The sequence below is a fragment of the Triturus cristatus genome, chromosome 7 (genome assembly GCF_964204655.1).
Source record: "Triturus cristatus chromosome 7, aTriCri1.1, whole genome shotgun sequence".
Lineage (NCBI taxonomy): Eukaryota > Metazoa > Chordata > Amphibia > Caudata > Salamandridae > Triturus > Triturus cristatus.
In genome coordinates this window covers 1,384,382,609-1,384,401,869 of record NC_140590.1, presented here as the reverse complement: position 1 = coordinate 1,384,401,869, position 19,261 = coordinate 1,384,382,609, and the positions used below count along the sequence as shown (strand labels likewise).

Below are 19,261 nucleotides of genomic sequence, written 5' to 3'. Positions count from 1 at the left end.
AAAAAGACTCAAACAGCCTCAATGATCCTTAGAGTGTACAACATTGTTAAACACATTCACTCATGACAAAAAGTTAGCGTTCAAATACCAACATTCCTTAAATATATCTTATATTTTTGGGTGAGTGACGTGAATAATGAGAAGGTTCAAGATTAAACTCATTTTGGTGATTCTGATTAGATCATCCTTTGGAAAAGAGGTTTTTACCCTGCTTATCTAACTTTACATGAATCTGATGTGCTAATGTAGAACGATTACTTAAGAGTGTTGACTTTTAGTACATAAAAAGTATTCGTTTTCCTGGTACTGAATTAAAGAAATTAGAGACTGGTTTTATTTTTCTTATTGTAATAGTTCGATTAGATATAGCAATTTGTTTTTTTAGAAAAATGTCATTATCTTCATATTGGGCAACAAAAATTAACACCAATGAACTGTCTCTATAAATAAGCCTATTTAAAAAACACATGAATGAATATCACATTACAAATATAGAGAAAATAGGAAAAAGCACTGCCAAGATGTACAATTGCTATGCAATAGAAAACAATTTACAGTCTCTCGCTGACATTTTAGTGTATATATATACATAGACAATTTTATAATAAATTGGCTGTCAAGGCTGCATTATTTTTCATAACCCCAACTGCACTGGGCATACATGCCATGTGCTATTGCTGTGCAAGAGACCCATATGCCCCTAAGTGATAATGCCTAAGAACACCATTAACTTGAGTGTGTTAGTAGTCCGGTAATAAGGGTCTTCCTAGCTTAAGAAACCAACACACTACTTTTGTCAGCAGTGGGGAGGTTTAGACTGTATGATGTGTGCTGCAGAAACAGCAGTGTGATCTTTCAGAACATTCAATTCATGTTCTTCTTCTAAGATTCTGATCAGACTTCACAATGTTGCTCAATTATGCAACCACTTCTTTGTGCACGTTCCGACCCAGTTCAATCGCCTTCTGAAAAACAAGAGGAAGAAAAACATGTTAAAGTTTATGGTTTGGTATGCTTCACAGTCCTTTACGCTATAAAAATAATTAGCGGTGACCTGCTTGAATCACATGTACTTCAAATGGTGTATCTTGAATACGTTTCATTACAAATTTATTTGGATACAGTTAGCATTAGAGTTCCACTGCTAAATAAGTGCAAGTAAGCAGGTGTAATTTTGCTCTTTCTCTCCACATTATGATTTGTATTATTTTGCTGTCCCAGATCTTATTTTGGATTAGGTTGATATGTGCAACTCATGGGTGGTTATGATGTGTTGATATTCACTTGTATTACTGGTGCTTTTTTGTGCATACACTCTACCAACGTTGTGCAAGGTATGTCTTAACTGTTCTAGACGCAAATAGGGAGCTAGAAGCTTTGATCAATCAGTAGGCTAACTCCTCTTCCTAAAAGATTAGAGATAATTAACAAAGAGATGCTGCCCACTCTTTTCACTGTTGCAGTATCCGTGGGTGTAGAAAAGTTAGGACATGATTATTCACATCTTTAATTATGGTTTCTGGTATTCGAAGGTGGTGTGTATTCTGTTATTCACTGCACATTTGACTATCAGTGCACTGACGTGCCACACATTTAATATTATCCCCTCCAGCAAGTTTAGCAGCTTGTGGAAAATGTTATCTACAAATACACAGACCTTTCATGGGCAGCACATTTGCTCCTATATTAACCAGCCTTTAGGTACATCACTGTGAAAAGACAAAGATTATGATCCCCAATAATCATTGTAGAGGGCATATGAAATTATGGCATAGATACACTGACGAATACTTTTATCATCTGAGAGCATGACCATTAAAACACCCACACAATTTACTACTTGAGTTAATTTAGGTAACCATCACCTAAAATTCACACACATCATCAGTAAGGCTGCACTTTCATTCCTTAAAAGTGAAGGTCTTTCATAGGGTGGTGGGACACAAAGACATCACTGGGTTGTCAGAGTAAAAATGTGTCTAAATAAGAAGAAAAAAAAAATCCCAGGATGCATATCACAATGATAAAACCAAGATGCGATTTTTTTACATATATTATTTGTGCGTTACTAGACTCAGTAGACCAGTGGTGAGATTTATATGGTATGGCCCTAGTGATATTCATTAAGATTACTGGCCCACAGATTACCCAACTGCTTTTATCACAAGAAATAACTATAGTAATTTTTGGTATTCAGGACTAAGTAAGTTGTAAGAATTAAACTTTTACATTAACACAATACTTCATCACACAACAGCGATGGTATAGGCACTAGTAGTGCAGAAGGGGTGACGGCATCTGACACCGTACATGGAGCATCATTACGTGTGGACACCAGGAAATGATCCAAAAGACTAGGATGGTAAACTTAAAAGGTGCACACTACCACAGAATTTCAATATTCAGGGGCCAGCGACGTGAGTAGGTTACATGCAGGGTAGGATCTTTGACAAAGCATGGGTACTGTCTGAGGTGTATGATCCATTGCCAGTAAGGCCGAATAAATATATATATTTTTTTACCTACTGAGTGACACTATAAGATCCCCCCGTCTGCAGTCTTTAACCTCAACTTTGAGCATGTGTCCTTAGAGATACACACCAACTTATGATACATGTGAACCGCATACATTGACAGTGGCTGATAACATGTGCAAGTTATAGAGTGTGCCTACAAAAACCGGTGCCAAGAATGTACACTGCATGGTGTGAAATAGCATGCTGGGTGCATTACTGAAGGGATAATGCAAGGGTGTTCTCGTACAGTGTCTCCAAGCTAACAATGCCGGGGTGGATAATATTAAATGTGTCACACGCCAATGCACCGATAGCCAAGTGTGCAGTGACTCATGTAATACACATCACCTTTGGATATTTGGTGCAAGAATTAAAGATGAAAATTATCATATCGTATCTTAACTTTTCTGTACCCACAGAAACCCGAGGGTCAGGTTGGTAACAGCTGAAACATGTAGACTAAGTCCACAGATACAGGATGACCAAAACACTCCAGTGACATCTGATATCGATTAAAAAATGTGCCAAAGGACCCTTAAAAGAAATATTGCGAATAAGGGATCTCCTTTAGGAAATGTTAATGTTTTTGCAGATCACTCCACAAGAATAAGATATTGATCTCCCTCCATGAGAAGTTGAGCCCCTGTGGATGTATCTATATTACAGGCGAGAACTCGAAGCAGGCTGCAGAATTTCAATGGGTGAGAGTCCTTTAAAAAAAAAGTTGCTTTTTCTGTAGGTATACAGGACCCACAACAGTGACGAAATAGGGCAACCAGTATCTCTCAAATTGATAAAGATGGGGTTTTTCAATTCTACAAAAACCAGTAAAAAAAGATGGTTATAATTCACATTATTAATGCTTACTAAAGAATAACATCAATGCCAGGAAGACTGTTATTCTGTTCATACCTAGAGTGAGATCAAGCTATGTGGCTTTAATGGGCACAGACTATTCAATGTCAAGGTTCTCTTCTTTGAAACTCAGATCGCTACCTAGAGAATGGCACTTCAACTGCACACCATATTTGATTAGGGAAAAGTTTTTAACTATGTACGCAATGAGGCCCTAGAGTAATAACGCATTGTATTTGTTAGTAAACCTAACCAAGCTACGTGCAGCTTTTCAAGTCATGTGTTTCTTGATATGATACCTATCCCTTCCAGGTCAGACAACTGTCCAAATGGAGACCTAAATACCTTTTCTCTCTATTTACATTATTTATCCCCCTTATCTCCAATTATTTATCCCCCTTATCTCCATTCTTTCTAGGCTTTCGATCGCAGAGATCATGATTTTTATTTCATTGTGGTTTATTATCAGGGAGTTGATTTCATGGCACATCCCACAACTTGTGCACAGAATGCTGAATTACTAATGGCGTGTACCTTCGCAAAAACAGATCATCAGAATAAAACAGCACTAACACATACAACTGGGATAACCCCAAGTCGTATACAGACAGAAAGAGAACGACTAATAACGGTACTATGAAGCAACCCTTTCTGGCACTCCTTCAATACTTATTCTGGTGGTGTACCCCAAACTACACTTCTCCTCTTGGTCAGACATTTGCCATAACCTCCACATAAAAGTAGCTAAATACCTGTGGAGGTTTCATTACATAACAGCATGGAAAGCCCACCTAGGTATATCAGCTCACTAAATTTCAAGTTAATTTATATCGATCATTTTGCGATACAGGATTACTGTGGGATTCAGAGTTTGTCTCAAAGTGTCCACTGAGAAATAGGGAATTGCTACATGAAATGGTAACAGCACCAGATTTCACAATAACTTCCCAGTTACCATCCTGAAATGGAAAACAAATAAAATTGATCCTTAAATTTAGAATAGGCAGGTTCTTTGCTTCAGACCACAAGTGAATAGATTCAACACACTTGTCTCTGATGTATTTCCATAAACAAGGGGATCATTTGGAATTACATATCCAATAAGGATATTTCCTGTGTATTTAGTAAAAATTGCACACCGTTACCAGAATCCATAACTCCCTTGATAAAAGATATTTCCTCCTATTACAATAGGGACGTAGGTATACCCCCAATTGTAATGTTGTTAGGCAGAATGATAAAGGGAGTCACTCCTTTAGTGGCAACAACTTTGGAGGTTTTCTAGTAGCTGATGGGAATATACAACATTCCCTGGAATCTTAATATTATGTTGTGATAATACTTATTTATATATGTGAGCACTGTCCGGCTTCTAGGCACCCCTCAAGATACAGAGAAGAACTGGTTGGTGGCAGTTAAGGACTTGAATCTGCTAAGAAGAACTATGAGATGGATGATGTGGATATAAGGTACCAATGATGTGCTCTTCCTCCTAAGCTTTAACCTTTTGGTATTTGTCATCCAAATGGGATGCAAACAGAGAACCTGCCATTATAATGGAGATAGTTCATCTCCACTCCAGATGAAAAGCATCTCCAAGCGAGTCGCCTTGGAACACCAGCTTGCAGAAGTGTGGACATTGAATGTGCTCAGTGGTGGCAAATAGATCTAACAAAAGTTCTCCCCAATTTCTGAAGAGACCTTGCACCACCTCCGACTGAAGTTGCCATTTGTGATCCGTAGGGCATCGATGGCTGTTTGTTCACTCGGACGTTTAGAGAGCCTGCCAGATGTTGAACCGCCAGAGAAATGCCCTTACATTCTAGTCATGTCCAGAGACACAGGGCCTAATGACAGAATGTTCAAAATCCCACCCCAGCTTGTTCCTTGCAATACCAAATGGTGGTGGTGTTGCCAATTAACATCTTAATTAGCCTTCCCGTGATAGAAGGAAGAAAGGCTTTAAATGGCATCGCTCTCTGCTCAAGCAAGTTGATGTAGAGCTCGGACTCCAGAGTCTTCTAATCTCCACCTCTTCTAGATGGCCGCCCCCAGCCCAGGAGTGATGCATCTGGCACTACAGTCACTTCTGGATGGAGAAGGGAGACGGTCTGCCACTGACCCAATCACGGTTCGGCAGCAGACCTCTCTGATAACTGGGCCAGGTCAGAGAGATTCCCCTGGTGCTGCACCCACTGGGACTTCCGGTCCCACTTTTGAGTCTACCTATGCCAACTAGAATATTATGTTACCAGCAGGTTGCAGGAGGCAATGAAACCCAGAAGCCTCAGTCAGTCTCACCAAAATCCATGACAGAGGCTGAAACATTGTAATCATAGCCTGAATATCATGGGCCCACCATTCAATAGGATGTGCATGAAATTGTACAGTATCCAGAACAGCTCAGATGAAAGGGAGCATCTAAGAGGGAATCAGGGTGCAACTACGGCAAGCTTATAGTGAACCGGAGTCTGGGGTGAACTGGCCTTAAGCAGCCCGACGTCGACGTTGGGGAAGACTCGAACCCCTGGCATCTGCAGGTATGCCACAACCACATCCATCAGCTTGCTAAACACCGAAGAGCTACTGGTAAGGCCAAAGGAGGGCACAGTGAACGGATAATGCTTGCGTTCCACTGTGTACTGCAGGTAGCACCTGTGGGCAGGCAGGACGGGAAAATGAAAGTACGTGTCCTGCAAGTCCAGGGCAACCTTCTTCAGGAAGGAATTGAGATGGCACAGGTCTAATATAAGGGGGAGGCCTCCATCCTTCTTACGGGCACCAGAGTGGCGGGAAAAACAACCACAATCTACTTCTGATTCAGGCACCCTCTCAAAGGCTCTTTGGCCAAAAGAGTCTGTACCCCACAGAACAATCTGAAATGCCCACTAGTCAGATGTTACAGACCGCCAGTGGGGCAGGTGATGTAAGATCCTGCTACCAACTGGGTGCCCGGGATGGAGCAAGAACATTAAAGTGCTCTGGAGGCTGCGGCTGCTGGTGGGGAGGGGGAGAGGGTTGGGGTGTTGCTATTGGGAAACCTCAGTCTGGTTCTCCCATAAGGCTTGTGAGAACTGTGTCAATGGCCACGAAAGGACTGGGGAGTCTGTTGGCCTTGGTGGCAGGGCAGGAATTAATGTGGTTGATAGGTGCTATCATTGCCGCAAAAGGCAGAGTGAGGTTGGTGTGGGGCCATGGAGAGGTCCAAGGACTTGGCAGTGGCTCAGCTGTCCTTAAGAGCTACGGCACTAAATCAGCCTAGTCGCTGAAAAGACAGGTGCCATTGAAGTGCATGCCATAAGGGATGCCTGGACATCCCCTGAAAAGCCAGTCAATCTCAGCCAAGTTTGGTGACTCAGTGCCACTGACAACACAATCATTCTGCTTAGTGAGCTGGCCATATCAATTCAGCAGCGAATGGTGAACTTTGCTGCGCAATAGCCTGTGACAGCATGGCTCAGAACTTCGCCGAGACCATGGGCAGCACTTCCGCAACGGAATCCTAAACTGTGTGGGTGTAAGGCTGGTGCAAGAGAACATCCTCTTGCCAAAGGTTTCCAGCCTCTTGGATTCCCTATTTGGTGGTGTTGTGGGGAATGCGCTCGGGCTGACTTTTGAGGACTGTCTTGAGTCTGGTATGATGATTGGGTCAGCGCTGCTTTGGGGCGTCGCATCGCCGGGAATGGCGCTACTGGAACATGCACCGGGAAGGTCATGGTCTCATGATTGGAGCTGTTCAGGGTCCACCACCTGATTCATGGAGCTTAACTGGTGCCACAGGTGGACCAGTTGGTGGAAATCCAGTGGGGCACCTGCTGAACCCATGGGGCCCAAAAGCACTCCAGAGGGATTGGCCCGTCCAAAATTGAGGGGTATGGCCTCATAGAACTCAAAGAGTTGGACATGAGTCACTCCGGTACACTCATGGAGGTGCAGAGAGGACCAATAGGTAGGTACTGCGGAGGAGCGGAAAGTAAAGTGATGACGTTTCTTCACCTCATCCTAAGATTTAGACCGGTGTGGTGAAGTTGAAAAGCATTTTGGCACCTTCAATTCCTTATATTTTTTGTGGGACATGCCTGAAGACTTTTATGGGACATGCCTGAAGACTTTGAGCGCGAAGACGAGAGACCGGAACAACTCGGCGAACGGGCAATGGACCTGCTGCGCAACCAGGATCTGCAGCATCGTGGAGTCAGCCAGAATCTGGCGGCTAGGAGCTTAAAGGGGCACTCCCTCAGTGCCTTAGAGTTCATGGCATGACAGCCCTCACAAGTCTTGGAGTCGTGGTCCGACTCCAAGCACCAAAGGCAAACATGATGGGAGTCTGTCACAGATATCTGTGTGTAACGGGTACAACTGGGCTTAACCAACCCCCCCCCCCCCCACCCCCCCACCCCCCCTCCCCTGTTTCTTTGGGGGACTTCCCTGAGACCCCCGGAGGCAAGTCTAAAAAAAAAAAAAAAGAAAAGAAAGAATAGTCTAGACAAAACATCGAAAAAGTCAGTAAAAAAAATAATTACTGGAGTATAGCTCTCTCCGGGTCTGCGCTGTTATGGAAAGAAAATAACTGATGTCAGCGCGCTGGGGTGGCCTATATAAGTACCGCGCACGCCACTTCTGGTGTGGGCGATGTCAACACAGAGCCAATGGACCCCACCTAATGGCGCGCAGAGGTATTGTTCAAATAGTTTATGGATCTAGTAGGGCGCCTGTGGATTATTCTAAGGTACGAATCTGAAGCTTGTCTTATCTTGACTTATAAAGTGCTTAGCTACCCTAAGGGTTTCCAGCGTGCGAGTCAAAACCGTGCACCTACTGGTCTGGAGTTTTGCCCTAGCCAATTAGGATATAGCCGTGTTTGAAGACATTTTCTAAATATGGCCTCATCCAACTCAGTTCTCAGACTGACTGGCATTGTGTTCCACAGTTTGGGGGAGAGGTAGGAGAAAGATCTTCCACCACATTTGGTCTTCTGAATACAAGTCTCTATCAGATATAAAATTACTTTTCCTTTTCCAAATAAAAAGCACTGACTGTACAATAATTTATTGAGCATTGTTGTTGAGTACTAATTCAATATCTCGGGTGTGATATCCAGGCCACTAGCATTTTGCAACTCAAAATACAGGCCATCAGCAGCAAAACGGTGAGGGAGTAAATTATCTGCCTCCCCCTCATCATCATTATTATGCAGAATATTTTGAAGACCTTCAACAGTGTCAGATTGAGATTGAAACAGACCCTCAACAGTGTCAGATTGAGATCGAAACAGACCCTCAAGCCTGCAGAAGTACTGACACCAAGTCAGTGTGCTGCCGGCTGAAACTTCTCACAAATCAGGGGCTGCAGTTTAAAAACAAAAATCTGTGCCAATGACGTCAGCTGGGATTGGGCAAAAGATGGCTCTGGATATGAAACTGGCATTGGGGTCTGATCCAGAACTGGCAACTCTGGAGTAGACTGGCATGGGAGCATTTGAGACCAGCATGGACTTCAGCACAGGCCTAATATTATGGGTTGGTGCCAGCTGGGGCAAGTTCGAAATGGGGACCCCAGCAGATCATTGGGACCTGAAGGTGCACCAGAAGGACTCTGAATTATCTAAAACAAATGCAGCAAGACCTCCACTTGCTGTGGGGTTGATGGAGGTCTAGGGAACCTGGGGCACACCAGAACTAGTTTAGCAATGGGTTCCGAGTTGGGTGACTGTGGCAGAGTCAGGTCCTTCGAATGCTGATTGCGCATCTTGGAATGATACAAATCCTGTTTAAATTTGATGACAAGACTAGTCTTTTACCTTTGTCTTCTATTGCCAGATAGCTTTATGGAGCATTTGTTGTCATGTGAGACCGCAGACACTGCAGACCAAGTACACGAAGAATGTGTCAGTAGGACACAGACCAAAGTTTGGAAGCAGACAGTCGGATCTGCGTCAAACACAAGAATAGAAGTGGACTATTTCAGTTTCGAAGAGTGGCCGCCATAAACCCCCCGTGTCGTCACCTCTAGAGGCAGTGCTATGTCACTGTTGAGTCCGATGACATCACAAGTTGGCGCTTGGGAGCAATTGCTGGAAATTTTCCAGATGCAGTCTAGCACCAATGAGAATTCAAAAGTTAAAGCATCTACAGTTAAAAGTATAAGGAAAATCAAACATACTGAGCACCTCATGCTACTAGTTATGGCTCTCCACCCTCCGCGACCTTCATTTTCTTGAGCCATCGGTGGCGAAGTAATGCCATCCAGGCTTTATGTCCACGGTAATACAGTGAGCCCAGACCACTGTAGTTTAGCACACCAATCCCTTAGCAATTAGCACCCAGCAACCTAAGGCTCTGCTTCCAACCCACTTAAGGATTTCACCTACCTCACCCCAAACACTACAGTCCCTGGCTCTGCCACCCTGCAGGAACAAGGTACAGGTGATAAGAAATGAATATATACCTTTAGTACGCACTGGACTTAGGAATAGTATCATTTACTATTCCTACTCCAGTTTGTGCAACAGCAGGGAAGGTGTTGGATTGTAAATCCAACACCTTCTGCCCCCTACAGCAAGTTGTTGTAACAACTTGCGATGTAATGGTTTGCGTTGTAATAACGTGGTTGTTGTAATGACCACATTGTAAGGGCATGCGATGTAAAGCATGAGATCTAAAGGCTGTTTCGTTGAAGAAATGTGCCAGAAAAAGCACTGAGTAGAATACAGCCAGGACACAAGAGATCATCACGATACTCTCAACAAGGTGTAAACAGTGTAGTCATGAAGACAATGGGGAAATGGGAGAGAAATCTCATTATCATACTAGACTTCCTCACTGATTTGGTAGGTAAGCACTACTTTTCCAGCAGATCTACAGACTACATATTGCACAGTCATTCTACTTGTTGGGGAAGCTATAGATTGGATCTGTTAAAAGGTAAAACCCAGCTACCTGAGCAAGAAGAGAATTACCAGTGAGTCTTTGAAAGTCAGTAGCGATATGAACTGCAAGCCTGAAAGTTGCTGCTGGAATCTTAAGTGACATTACTGCCTTCAAGGTAGGTTTGCTGATGAAGGGACCCGCTAACAATATTAAAATTTGCCACTGTGCACAAAGGTCACACAATTATGGCATGACATTTGTTTTCACAATGCCATCTAGGTTAGAAGCCACATGGTCCTCGTATCTTATCCAGGTCCTAAAGCATGCAAATTGATTTTTCTTTTCCATCATTAGGACAAAGTTTATGTGATGTAATCTTCACGAATGTCAACATTTTGTTAAGTAGTGGTTTTAAACTGCTCGTTAAATAGCAGTCTAAATTGCCGTGTGCAAACTGGGTAGCCACTCGAGCTCCTACAAGTACAGAGCAGCCCCACTAGGAGCCCTCTCAATAGAGGCCTAATCTCCCCTCCGCAGCAACAATTAAACAGAGTTCAAGCCTATGTGTTTATCAGCTAACTCCACCCCCTTCATTTCTACAGGAAATCCAAGGAATTACCAACCCTGCAAGTACCAAAACATGATCAATGCACACTTCCCACCAGGCATGAGCACGCTTCTCACAAACCCCAAATGCCCAACTGGAAAACATACAAGGCTAGGCACTGACAGGCCCGATCTCCACAGAGGGTAAGTAGCCTGCATTTCCAAGTACATGTTAGGCAAGCAATCTTGATGTGGTTACTTTTTCTTTTAAATTCTGCAATACCCACAAGGTGGACACCTCTGACATGCAGATGTCCTATTTTTTATCTCCGGTAGACAGCAAATATAAGGCAGAGTCTACAATCTATATCAGCCATGTAACTTATAATCAATCCAATTTTAGCCTTATAATTCAAAAGGAGAACATAGGCAATTTTCACTTTGACACTATGGTTTATGGACACAGAAATTCAATAACATACAATACATATGCAGGCTAAACGTAATTTACATTTATCTATGCAAATCAGGTACTTACTTATCTCAATCCTTCTCTTTGGACTAGATGCTTTAAGAACCTCAAGGCATCCTTCTGCAACACTGGGCTCCCCAGACTCACTACTATCAGACACTTCTGAATATGCATCACATGCTCGTCGGTGACTTTGCTCACCAAAAATTGAATGCTGATCTTCACTGCCAGCTTCAGACAATGCCTTACTGTCTTCACTCATCATTTCTGCAAACCACATCCGTATTTCCTCAGGTATCATTTCAGTTTTTTCGCACAACATTTCCATGTCGTCTTCATACAGCATGTTATGTTCTTTGAAGTAATCCCGCAATAATTCTATGCTGCTTAATTTGATGCCTTCCAACCCTGGGGGGAAAATGCCCTTGCTGTAATCATCATACCACTTCAACTGCCCATTTTTAAATGCGTATCTGTTATCCCCGAACCAACGGACAACCTCAGGTCTTGGGAGACAAGCCTGTACTGCCACACTGTCATATTCAGGGTGGGTTGGCCACTGCGTTTTAACAAATAGTTTTTTGAGTAAATGCATCTGTTGGGCTGTCTTTTTATACTGAAGCTTGCCTTTTGGTGGTGTTGATGGCCTACTTGGATTATCATTTTGTGGGGCGTTTACAGCAATCTCTGGTAATTCACCTTTACCATTTGTATCTGTAACCTTAAGATTCTTAAGATTGATTTTAATAGGGCTCACTTTGCGTTCACCTGATAGTGGACTACTTTTTCCCATTTCGAGGGATTCATCCTCATCAGGCTTCTTTGGTTCTTCTGTCAAGATTTCCTCTTCTTCCAATTCTTCGTCTTCTGAATCTTGTTGCATTTTTACTTCCTTCTTACTTTCCTCAGCTGACTTCTTTCTCCTTTCGGAAAACCAACCATCAATTTCTCGTCTGGTCATTTTAGTTTCACTTCGCAAACGCTCTACTTCCTCTGCAGAAGGGAAATTAGTTAAAGCAAAACTACCTTCCAGAGCTCTCAGTTGTTCTGGCGCCCTTTCTTTGTATTTTGTTGGCGTAAAATCTGGTGTTTGATGCCACCCCTGCCGCCTCGTTACATGTGGAACAGGAGGAGTTGCAGGTGAGGAGTCAGCAAGATCATGATCTTTCACGGATACATCACAGGAAACCTCTGGGTAAGAATCACTTTCTTCTCGACTATTTTCATCCACTTGGAATATTTTCTGATTGCTGTTAATCCGCCATTTATATCTATGGTCACTGAACCATTTTCGCACCTCTCTTCTAGTGAGTCCTGTTATCTTTGTAAGCTTTTCAACTTCACTATGGGCAGGAAACTGACTTTTAAGAAAGCTAGTTTTCAGTGCATCCTTTTGGATACGGGACTTCTTCCACCTACCAATATTAGCATCAATTACACTTTTTGATGAGATGTTAGGGCAGGAAGTGATCAAAGATTGTGTAGCATTTACCACTTTTACCTGTGAAGTATTGGGCTGATCAGGACTTGGTTCCTTTGGAACCGATGCAACTGCTAATGTGAGTGTGGAGCTGGTAGCCTGCATTCCATTGGTTATAAATGGCTGTGTCACTAGCAAGCCTCCTGCTCCTTTAGGTTGTCCAACAAAATGTCCAGGTAAAGCAGTCTGGAAAAGATGTTGGACACTACTTGCATTTGCAACAATTGGAGTATTCAAAACTGTGAAAGTGGGTTGTGAAACGGTTTGGATGATTGTGTTGAACATTTTTTTGCGTGCTTCTTCAATCTCCTCCGGGGACCAGCTAATGCCTTGTTTTAATCGCTGTGCAGTAAACCAAATCTTTATCTGTTCCTCTGGGTATTTTGTGACAACGGTCAAGTAACAAAGTTCAGCTTTAGTGGGGTAGGGGAATTTAGTGAAAGAATTTTTCAAGAAAGCGTTAGAGTCCATGGTCCCATCATAGGTCGGAATGCAACTCAGGGGAATCATCACTTTGGGAAGGGTTTTTGAATTGGGTAGTTGTTGCTGGTGTTGAAGAGGCTGTGACTGTTGTTGTTGCAGCTGCTGCAGCACTGCTGGATGTTGCTGCAGTGGCAATGATACAAGCTGTGTGAGACCAGCCTGTATCAGAGGAACGTTACCTACCAATGGACTAGTCACCGTCCCTACTAATGAACTATTAACAAATGGAGATTGGGTTTGGGTTACAGGCAATGTCTTTATGGTGGGCGAGGGATTTGCCTTATTTTCCTCTGTTTCACCGAGTAACAGATTTGGTAGGTTTTCATTTGCTGGGAGACTTTTTTTGGTGTCAGGTTTACTTTTCATTAACTTCATAATAGGAGCTTTGCTTATGGTGATTTCAGACTGCCCATCAACTGCCCCCTCATAGAAATCCCCTTGCAAGTCCTGGCTGTTGTTGACATCGGAGAAACTTTGCTCCACTGTTGTTTGACTGTCATGTTTGACCACGTTCCACATACAGTTAGGCTCGTCAGAGTGGCACTCCCCATTGTGATGAACAAGCTCTTCATGAGTTTTTACAAGGAAACTGCACCCTATACAAACATAGGAAGGGTCATTAAGGAAGTCTAAGTGCTTAGATTTAATGTGCCCTGCAAACAGGTCTATCTCTTGAGTTCCAAAATCACAGTATTTACAAATGTACTTGTCACTTTCCATGATATTGTGATGCCCATTGGACAAATTAATGTCTGCTGCTGAATTCTCCACCTCACTGTTGGTAAGGTTGATGACTGCTTGCGTTTTAGGGGGCACCTTTTCCTGATCACCATCCTCATCTTCTTCTGTATTGTGTCTTTCCTTATCTGACAATGCCATTGTTTTTAGTGGTATCATGCAAGGAGTGGTAGATTTTCGTTTACTGGCCATTGCTGCTGCTGGTTAACGACTGGCTATATGAGAGTACTTTTGTGAAGATCAAACTTTATCCATTAGTCTCTCATCATGCTGGCCCTGAAGATCAATTTTCCCCCAGAACCTATTAAGAAGACAAACAAAAACAGAGACTGTACTTTGGATTGTAGACTTCAGACAATGGAATAAATGCGAAATTCAATGTTGAACTGTTAAACTTTTTGTGAACATCATATATAAAATAGGAGGAATTTCAAATAATTCAGACTGTATGAAAACATAAGTAAAGCCCATAATACAAACTATGTTTACGGCTATTGGAAAGCATCTAAACATGTACTACACCACATAATTAAGAATATAATACTGTATAGAGTCTGAGACAAAGCAACGTGAAATTTATATTTAAGAATCAGCAACCGCACCACTTGAAACTAAGAAAACAGCAAAAATGTGCAAGTGGTGAAGAAAATCTGAGCAACTTCCTAACTGGTTTTAGATAGAGGCAATACAATGTCAGCAACAGACAGCTAAATAACAACAATGGCAAGAATTGCACTATAACTGGAAAAAATGAGATTGCAAAGTTAGAAGATGGTTGTTCCCAACAAGTCACTAGTACCATGTCAACCTACTCTTGGGGGGGGGGGGGGGAGTGAATTGTGGCAATCAAGGACAGGAGAGGCTGTAACAAAAAAAAATTAAATAGCAACTGTCCTTGTCAAATTGCGGCCCTCAGGGTGAGTCCAAAAGTCTCTCTGATTCAAACACATACACAACCTATTATACAGTTCTTGTACCTCAACGTATCAGTAATCCCAAAATAACAGAAACAATATTTTAGACGTTTCCAATGCTATCTGAACATAAACATCACACATTACAAATACTGATTGAATTGCAATGCATGCAATTAGTGCAACGCCCTACTTCATGAACGTGACTCCGACATTACAAAAAAATAAATAAAACTTAAATAAAATCCAATTAATATCCAACTAAACACTTATTTGGATTCTCACCACTTAGCATGCCGAATGAGATTTATCAACTACTTTCTTCCAATTATCATCCTACACGTTCATGGTACTCTTACCTTTTCTGCGTCTCCTGTGGTTAAATAGCAGTGTGTGATTTCCTGATGGTATAGTCACTTAATTTCCAGTCACAACCTCTCTGCTTGAAATCTGGACCGTATTCCACTGGTGGTCCTCAAGCTACAACCATCACAACATTATCATAAGAGACATGCCAAGTCTTCATTTTACTCACATGCCTCTTGTGACAACTTGGAAGAGGGGTATCTATTGTTTAGTATTGAAGTGGTTGTGAAATTTAATGTAGGACGTTTGCATTTTTCTGCATTGGAAGGTTGGTTGCGCTCTGCTTGGCTGAAGAAAGTGTTCTATATCCTTGCATCACAGTCTACGCAGGTAATTGTGGTTCAAGGTTTTGCATATAAATAGTGGTGTGTTTATACTAGGTTTATTGGAGTGGTTCTACACTATATATTGCTGTGGTGAGCAAGTGTTGTTGATCTGGTTGCATTTTGCCTACTTTTTGGCTACTTGTGCTCGTGAAGGTGTGATAGTTCAGTCTAACACACTTGAAGATGGTCATTTGAAGGATAGTCTGGAACAAGGTGTGTGATGATTTTCTTTGATCAATTGTGTTGTTGGAAATCTGAAGACAACCAGGTTAGGGGCTACGCAACCCCTGAATATGTATTACATAGCTGAAAGCAGCCTGTGGAATGAAGCAAGTCTTTCACGTTGCACATTGTGTCACTTGCTATGATCTTCTCTATAGGACAGACTTTTTTTCCTGCAAGGAAGGTCTGCTTAAATTCTCACCCCCACACATGCAAGCTCTGACTTTGTGAATAGACATAGGTTGGGTGCATGTGGCATGGACTATTTATAGTGTGTTGATAGTGAGTGTGTGTCTTGGGTGCAGTGAAAAGTGCATTTGAAAACAGGTTATTCTCAAAGTCAGAGCTTGCATATGTGTAGATGAGAATTTAAGCAGACCTTCATTGCAGAAAAAAGAAAGCCTGCCTATAGAGAAGATCATAGCATGTGTCACAATGTGCAACGTGAAAGACTTGCTTCATTCCACAGGCTGCTTTCAACTATATAATACATATTCAGGGGTTGCGTTGCAGTCACACCTAACATGCAGCAAGCACAAATGTACACTAACAATACTTTTGCACTGGGACAGAGGTACACAAAGGACGGAGAGGCCATATCAGTCCACATTGCAGATTTTGTGCCACAGTCAGAATTCTGTTACTGCAAGTCCGGCCTCATCATTGACTCGATTCTCATTCAAGAATTCCCACTTGGTTTACTATATGGTTCCTGCCTATACCTTGGGAGGAGAATTCACGGCCAAAAGATCTGACCTGCAAGCAGAAAATTATTTTACTATATTTGCTTTCTTCTTTTGGGTAGCTAAAACAAGCCTTGAGGAAGTCGTCTTAGATGAAACATGTGTCAGCTGTTCATATCCGCGTACTAAAAGCATTGGATTTTATATCTTCATAATCTTCGCCTTATGATCAGTTAAACAACGACTTTTCAACTGTGTTTGAAGTCTTTTTACTGTTTATTCCATCACATTTGTCCAACGTGTTTCTTGTGTTTTATTTTGCCTTTACACATTGATACATTGAATTTGTTTTGCAATACAATAATGTAATTCTGGTAATCTAGTAGGTATCTAAGGCATGAAAACATCTCTATATGAGTGTAGGAAATAATAAGGCTGAACTTCAAAGATATGCCTAGAATTAGGGAGCCTCGGAGCCTTTCAAGACCGTCTGTTTTTGTAAACAAAGTCTACTTCTGTAATGGAGCTCCAGGTGGTGGGTCACTTGTAACCCACCTGGCTCTGGGAAGAAAATCAAGTGAGGTAGCCTATGATTTGGGAATGAAGGTGACTTAATTTTCCAGTTCCCTCCAAATCAACCAGGTGTTGAACTTCTGCTTGCAGAAGGCCTATGCAATGTGGCATAGCAGATTACCATCTGCGTAAGTTAGAATACATGTTCAAACAAACCAGAATATCTCATACATTTCAAGTCTTAGACCCACTCATCAATTTTCGTTGAACACTGCTCCAAGGATGCCCTCTCACTGGTGAAATGTGACAGTACAACATCACTGAGGATTTCGGCCAGCAGAGGTGAACAATTCTATGGTGTGGGAAGTGAAAGATTTAGGATGGGATTTCCACCCTCATTATTTCAACTGCATACATCAATCGGCTTTTTGTTTTGATTTTCTATTCTTTGAAATTGTACACTGGGAGATAGATACTTTGAACATTCGCCTGTTGCCATCCGAGTGCTGGGGATTTCCCTCCCCTTTCTTTCAAGATGACCATAACCTTTCATTAAACTCTGCCAACATCAAATATGGAGTGTTGTGTTGCGGGACTTAAGTGGAGTTCCTATCTGAATTCAGACTGGTATGGGACAAACTTTCTTCCCTATAAAGTACAAACACAAATACCACCGAGTTTAGAAATAGCAAAACCTCATATTGAAAGTATGATGAGGTCCTCCACTTATCCTGTTGGATTCGATCTTTCGACACACAGGTCCACAGGTATTCAACCCAATGAGCTATCTTATTGGCCTATTTTTCATAGCAAACTAAAAGGAATGAATGGTTAATTTTTAGACCTAGTTGACGGACTTTGAAAGAGAACATGCTAGGGAAAACCACAGTGTCTATTTAGCATGTTTGTAGAAGCAGCATTTAAATCATTGAACAACTTTCATCAACTTTTGGCCCACAATTTAGTGCAGGTCTAAGCACTCAATCTGAAACCCAAAGTTTCAAAACCAGAGATTTCCCCTATTTGATTTGTAGTGGATTAGTAAGACTGGTGAAAATACCAAAGTACAATAATGTTTTATTAAAAGTCACACTAAAGCACTACTGCACATCTTTATGGCTTTGAAAAACACATAAGGCCAGACTGGCTGTCTGCAGGAGGTACAAAAGTCAAAGCTACCATACATTACCCTCCCCAGCCATTGCACTTTGGCGCCCCACAGCTGAGTATGAAGCTTTATATAAATGCTATAATACTTTATCATTCCTCCTCAGGACAAAACAAGTCCATATGGTTGGACCTAAATGCCTTCAGTCTTATGGAACAGCAGCACCTTCAACAGAGAAAGTCATCATTGGAGACTTTGTCAAATCACAAAACTATCCACAGTAGTTTCATTCCACTTCTCTAACACAAACAACAAAACGAATATGTCGAACAGAAGGGTTCATTTAATTGATGTCCATAAAATGACTATCAATCTACAGAAGCGGTTTGCTCGCAATACCTCAGCTAATGAGGCAGTGCAGATGGGGTATGTAATGAAGGACGGAAGAAAGGATCTTCAGAAAACAATAACTCTTTTATGTTCTAACTGCCCTCACTTCATTTGTGACAATAGACAAAGTCCAAAAACAAACACACCATACACATTAATACACTATATAATCACAAGAGCACACTTTATAAAAGTTGCCTGTTCATAAACAAAATTCTAGTCTAGAAATAACTTATCATATTGTTCTTTGTGATGTAATGCTTGATTGTTATCTTCAAGCCTCAATAGAATACAAATCTCTCTCTCTCCCTCTCCCTCTCACCCTCCCCCTCTCCCTCCCTCCCCCTCCCTCCTTCCCAAAATATATCCTCCATACGAAGATCATGTCAATTTAATTTGTGGACACATCTTGACTTTGCCAAGTTACAATTTACATGGCAATATCTGTTGGTTGTAGGAAACAATCGGCAAAGGTAGAGCGCAATGTTTAACGTAAAATGCATTATCTCAATGTCTCATCCTTTGAAAACTGGGGTTACATTCATGTCAACTGAATCTATCTTGTCATCCCGCAGTCTTTGTCCCCACAGGGAATCACAACGCGGTCGTTACAACGACCGCGTTGTGATTCCGCATACCATTACTCTGCAAGTCGGAACAACGACTTGCGGAGGGGGGCGCAGGATGTTGGAATAGTGTAACTTACTATTCCAACTCCAGTCTGTTCGGAGTAATGGTATGCGGAATCACAACGCGGTTGTTGTAACGACCACGTTGTGA

The 19,261-nt window shown here is 42.0% G+C and overlaps 1 protein-coding gene across 1 annotated transcript in view; it reads right to left on the bottom strand.

The window, feature by feature from the left end:
* Positions 1-311: 311 nt before the first annotated feature.
* The window catches only part of ZHX3 (zinc fingers and homeoboxes 3), a 75,081-nt gene continuing 56,131 nt past the window's right edge, over positions 312-19,261 (bottom strand). The window contains exons 2-3 of the mRNA XM_085619108.1: positions 11,325-14,260; positions 312-965 (exon numbers count right to left, since the gene is read on the bottom strand). Coding sequence (XP_085475234.1) covers positions 955-965; positions 11,325-14,151 — 2,838 coding nt within the window. The 5' untranslated portion in view covers positions 14,152-14,260 and the 3' untranslated portion in view covers positions 312-954. The remainder of the gene's footprint in view (positions 966-11,324; positions 14,261-19,261) is intronic.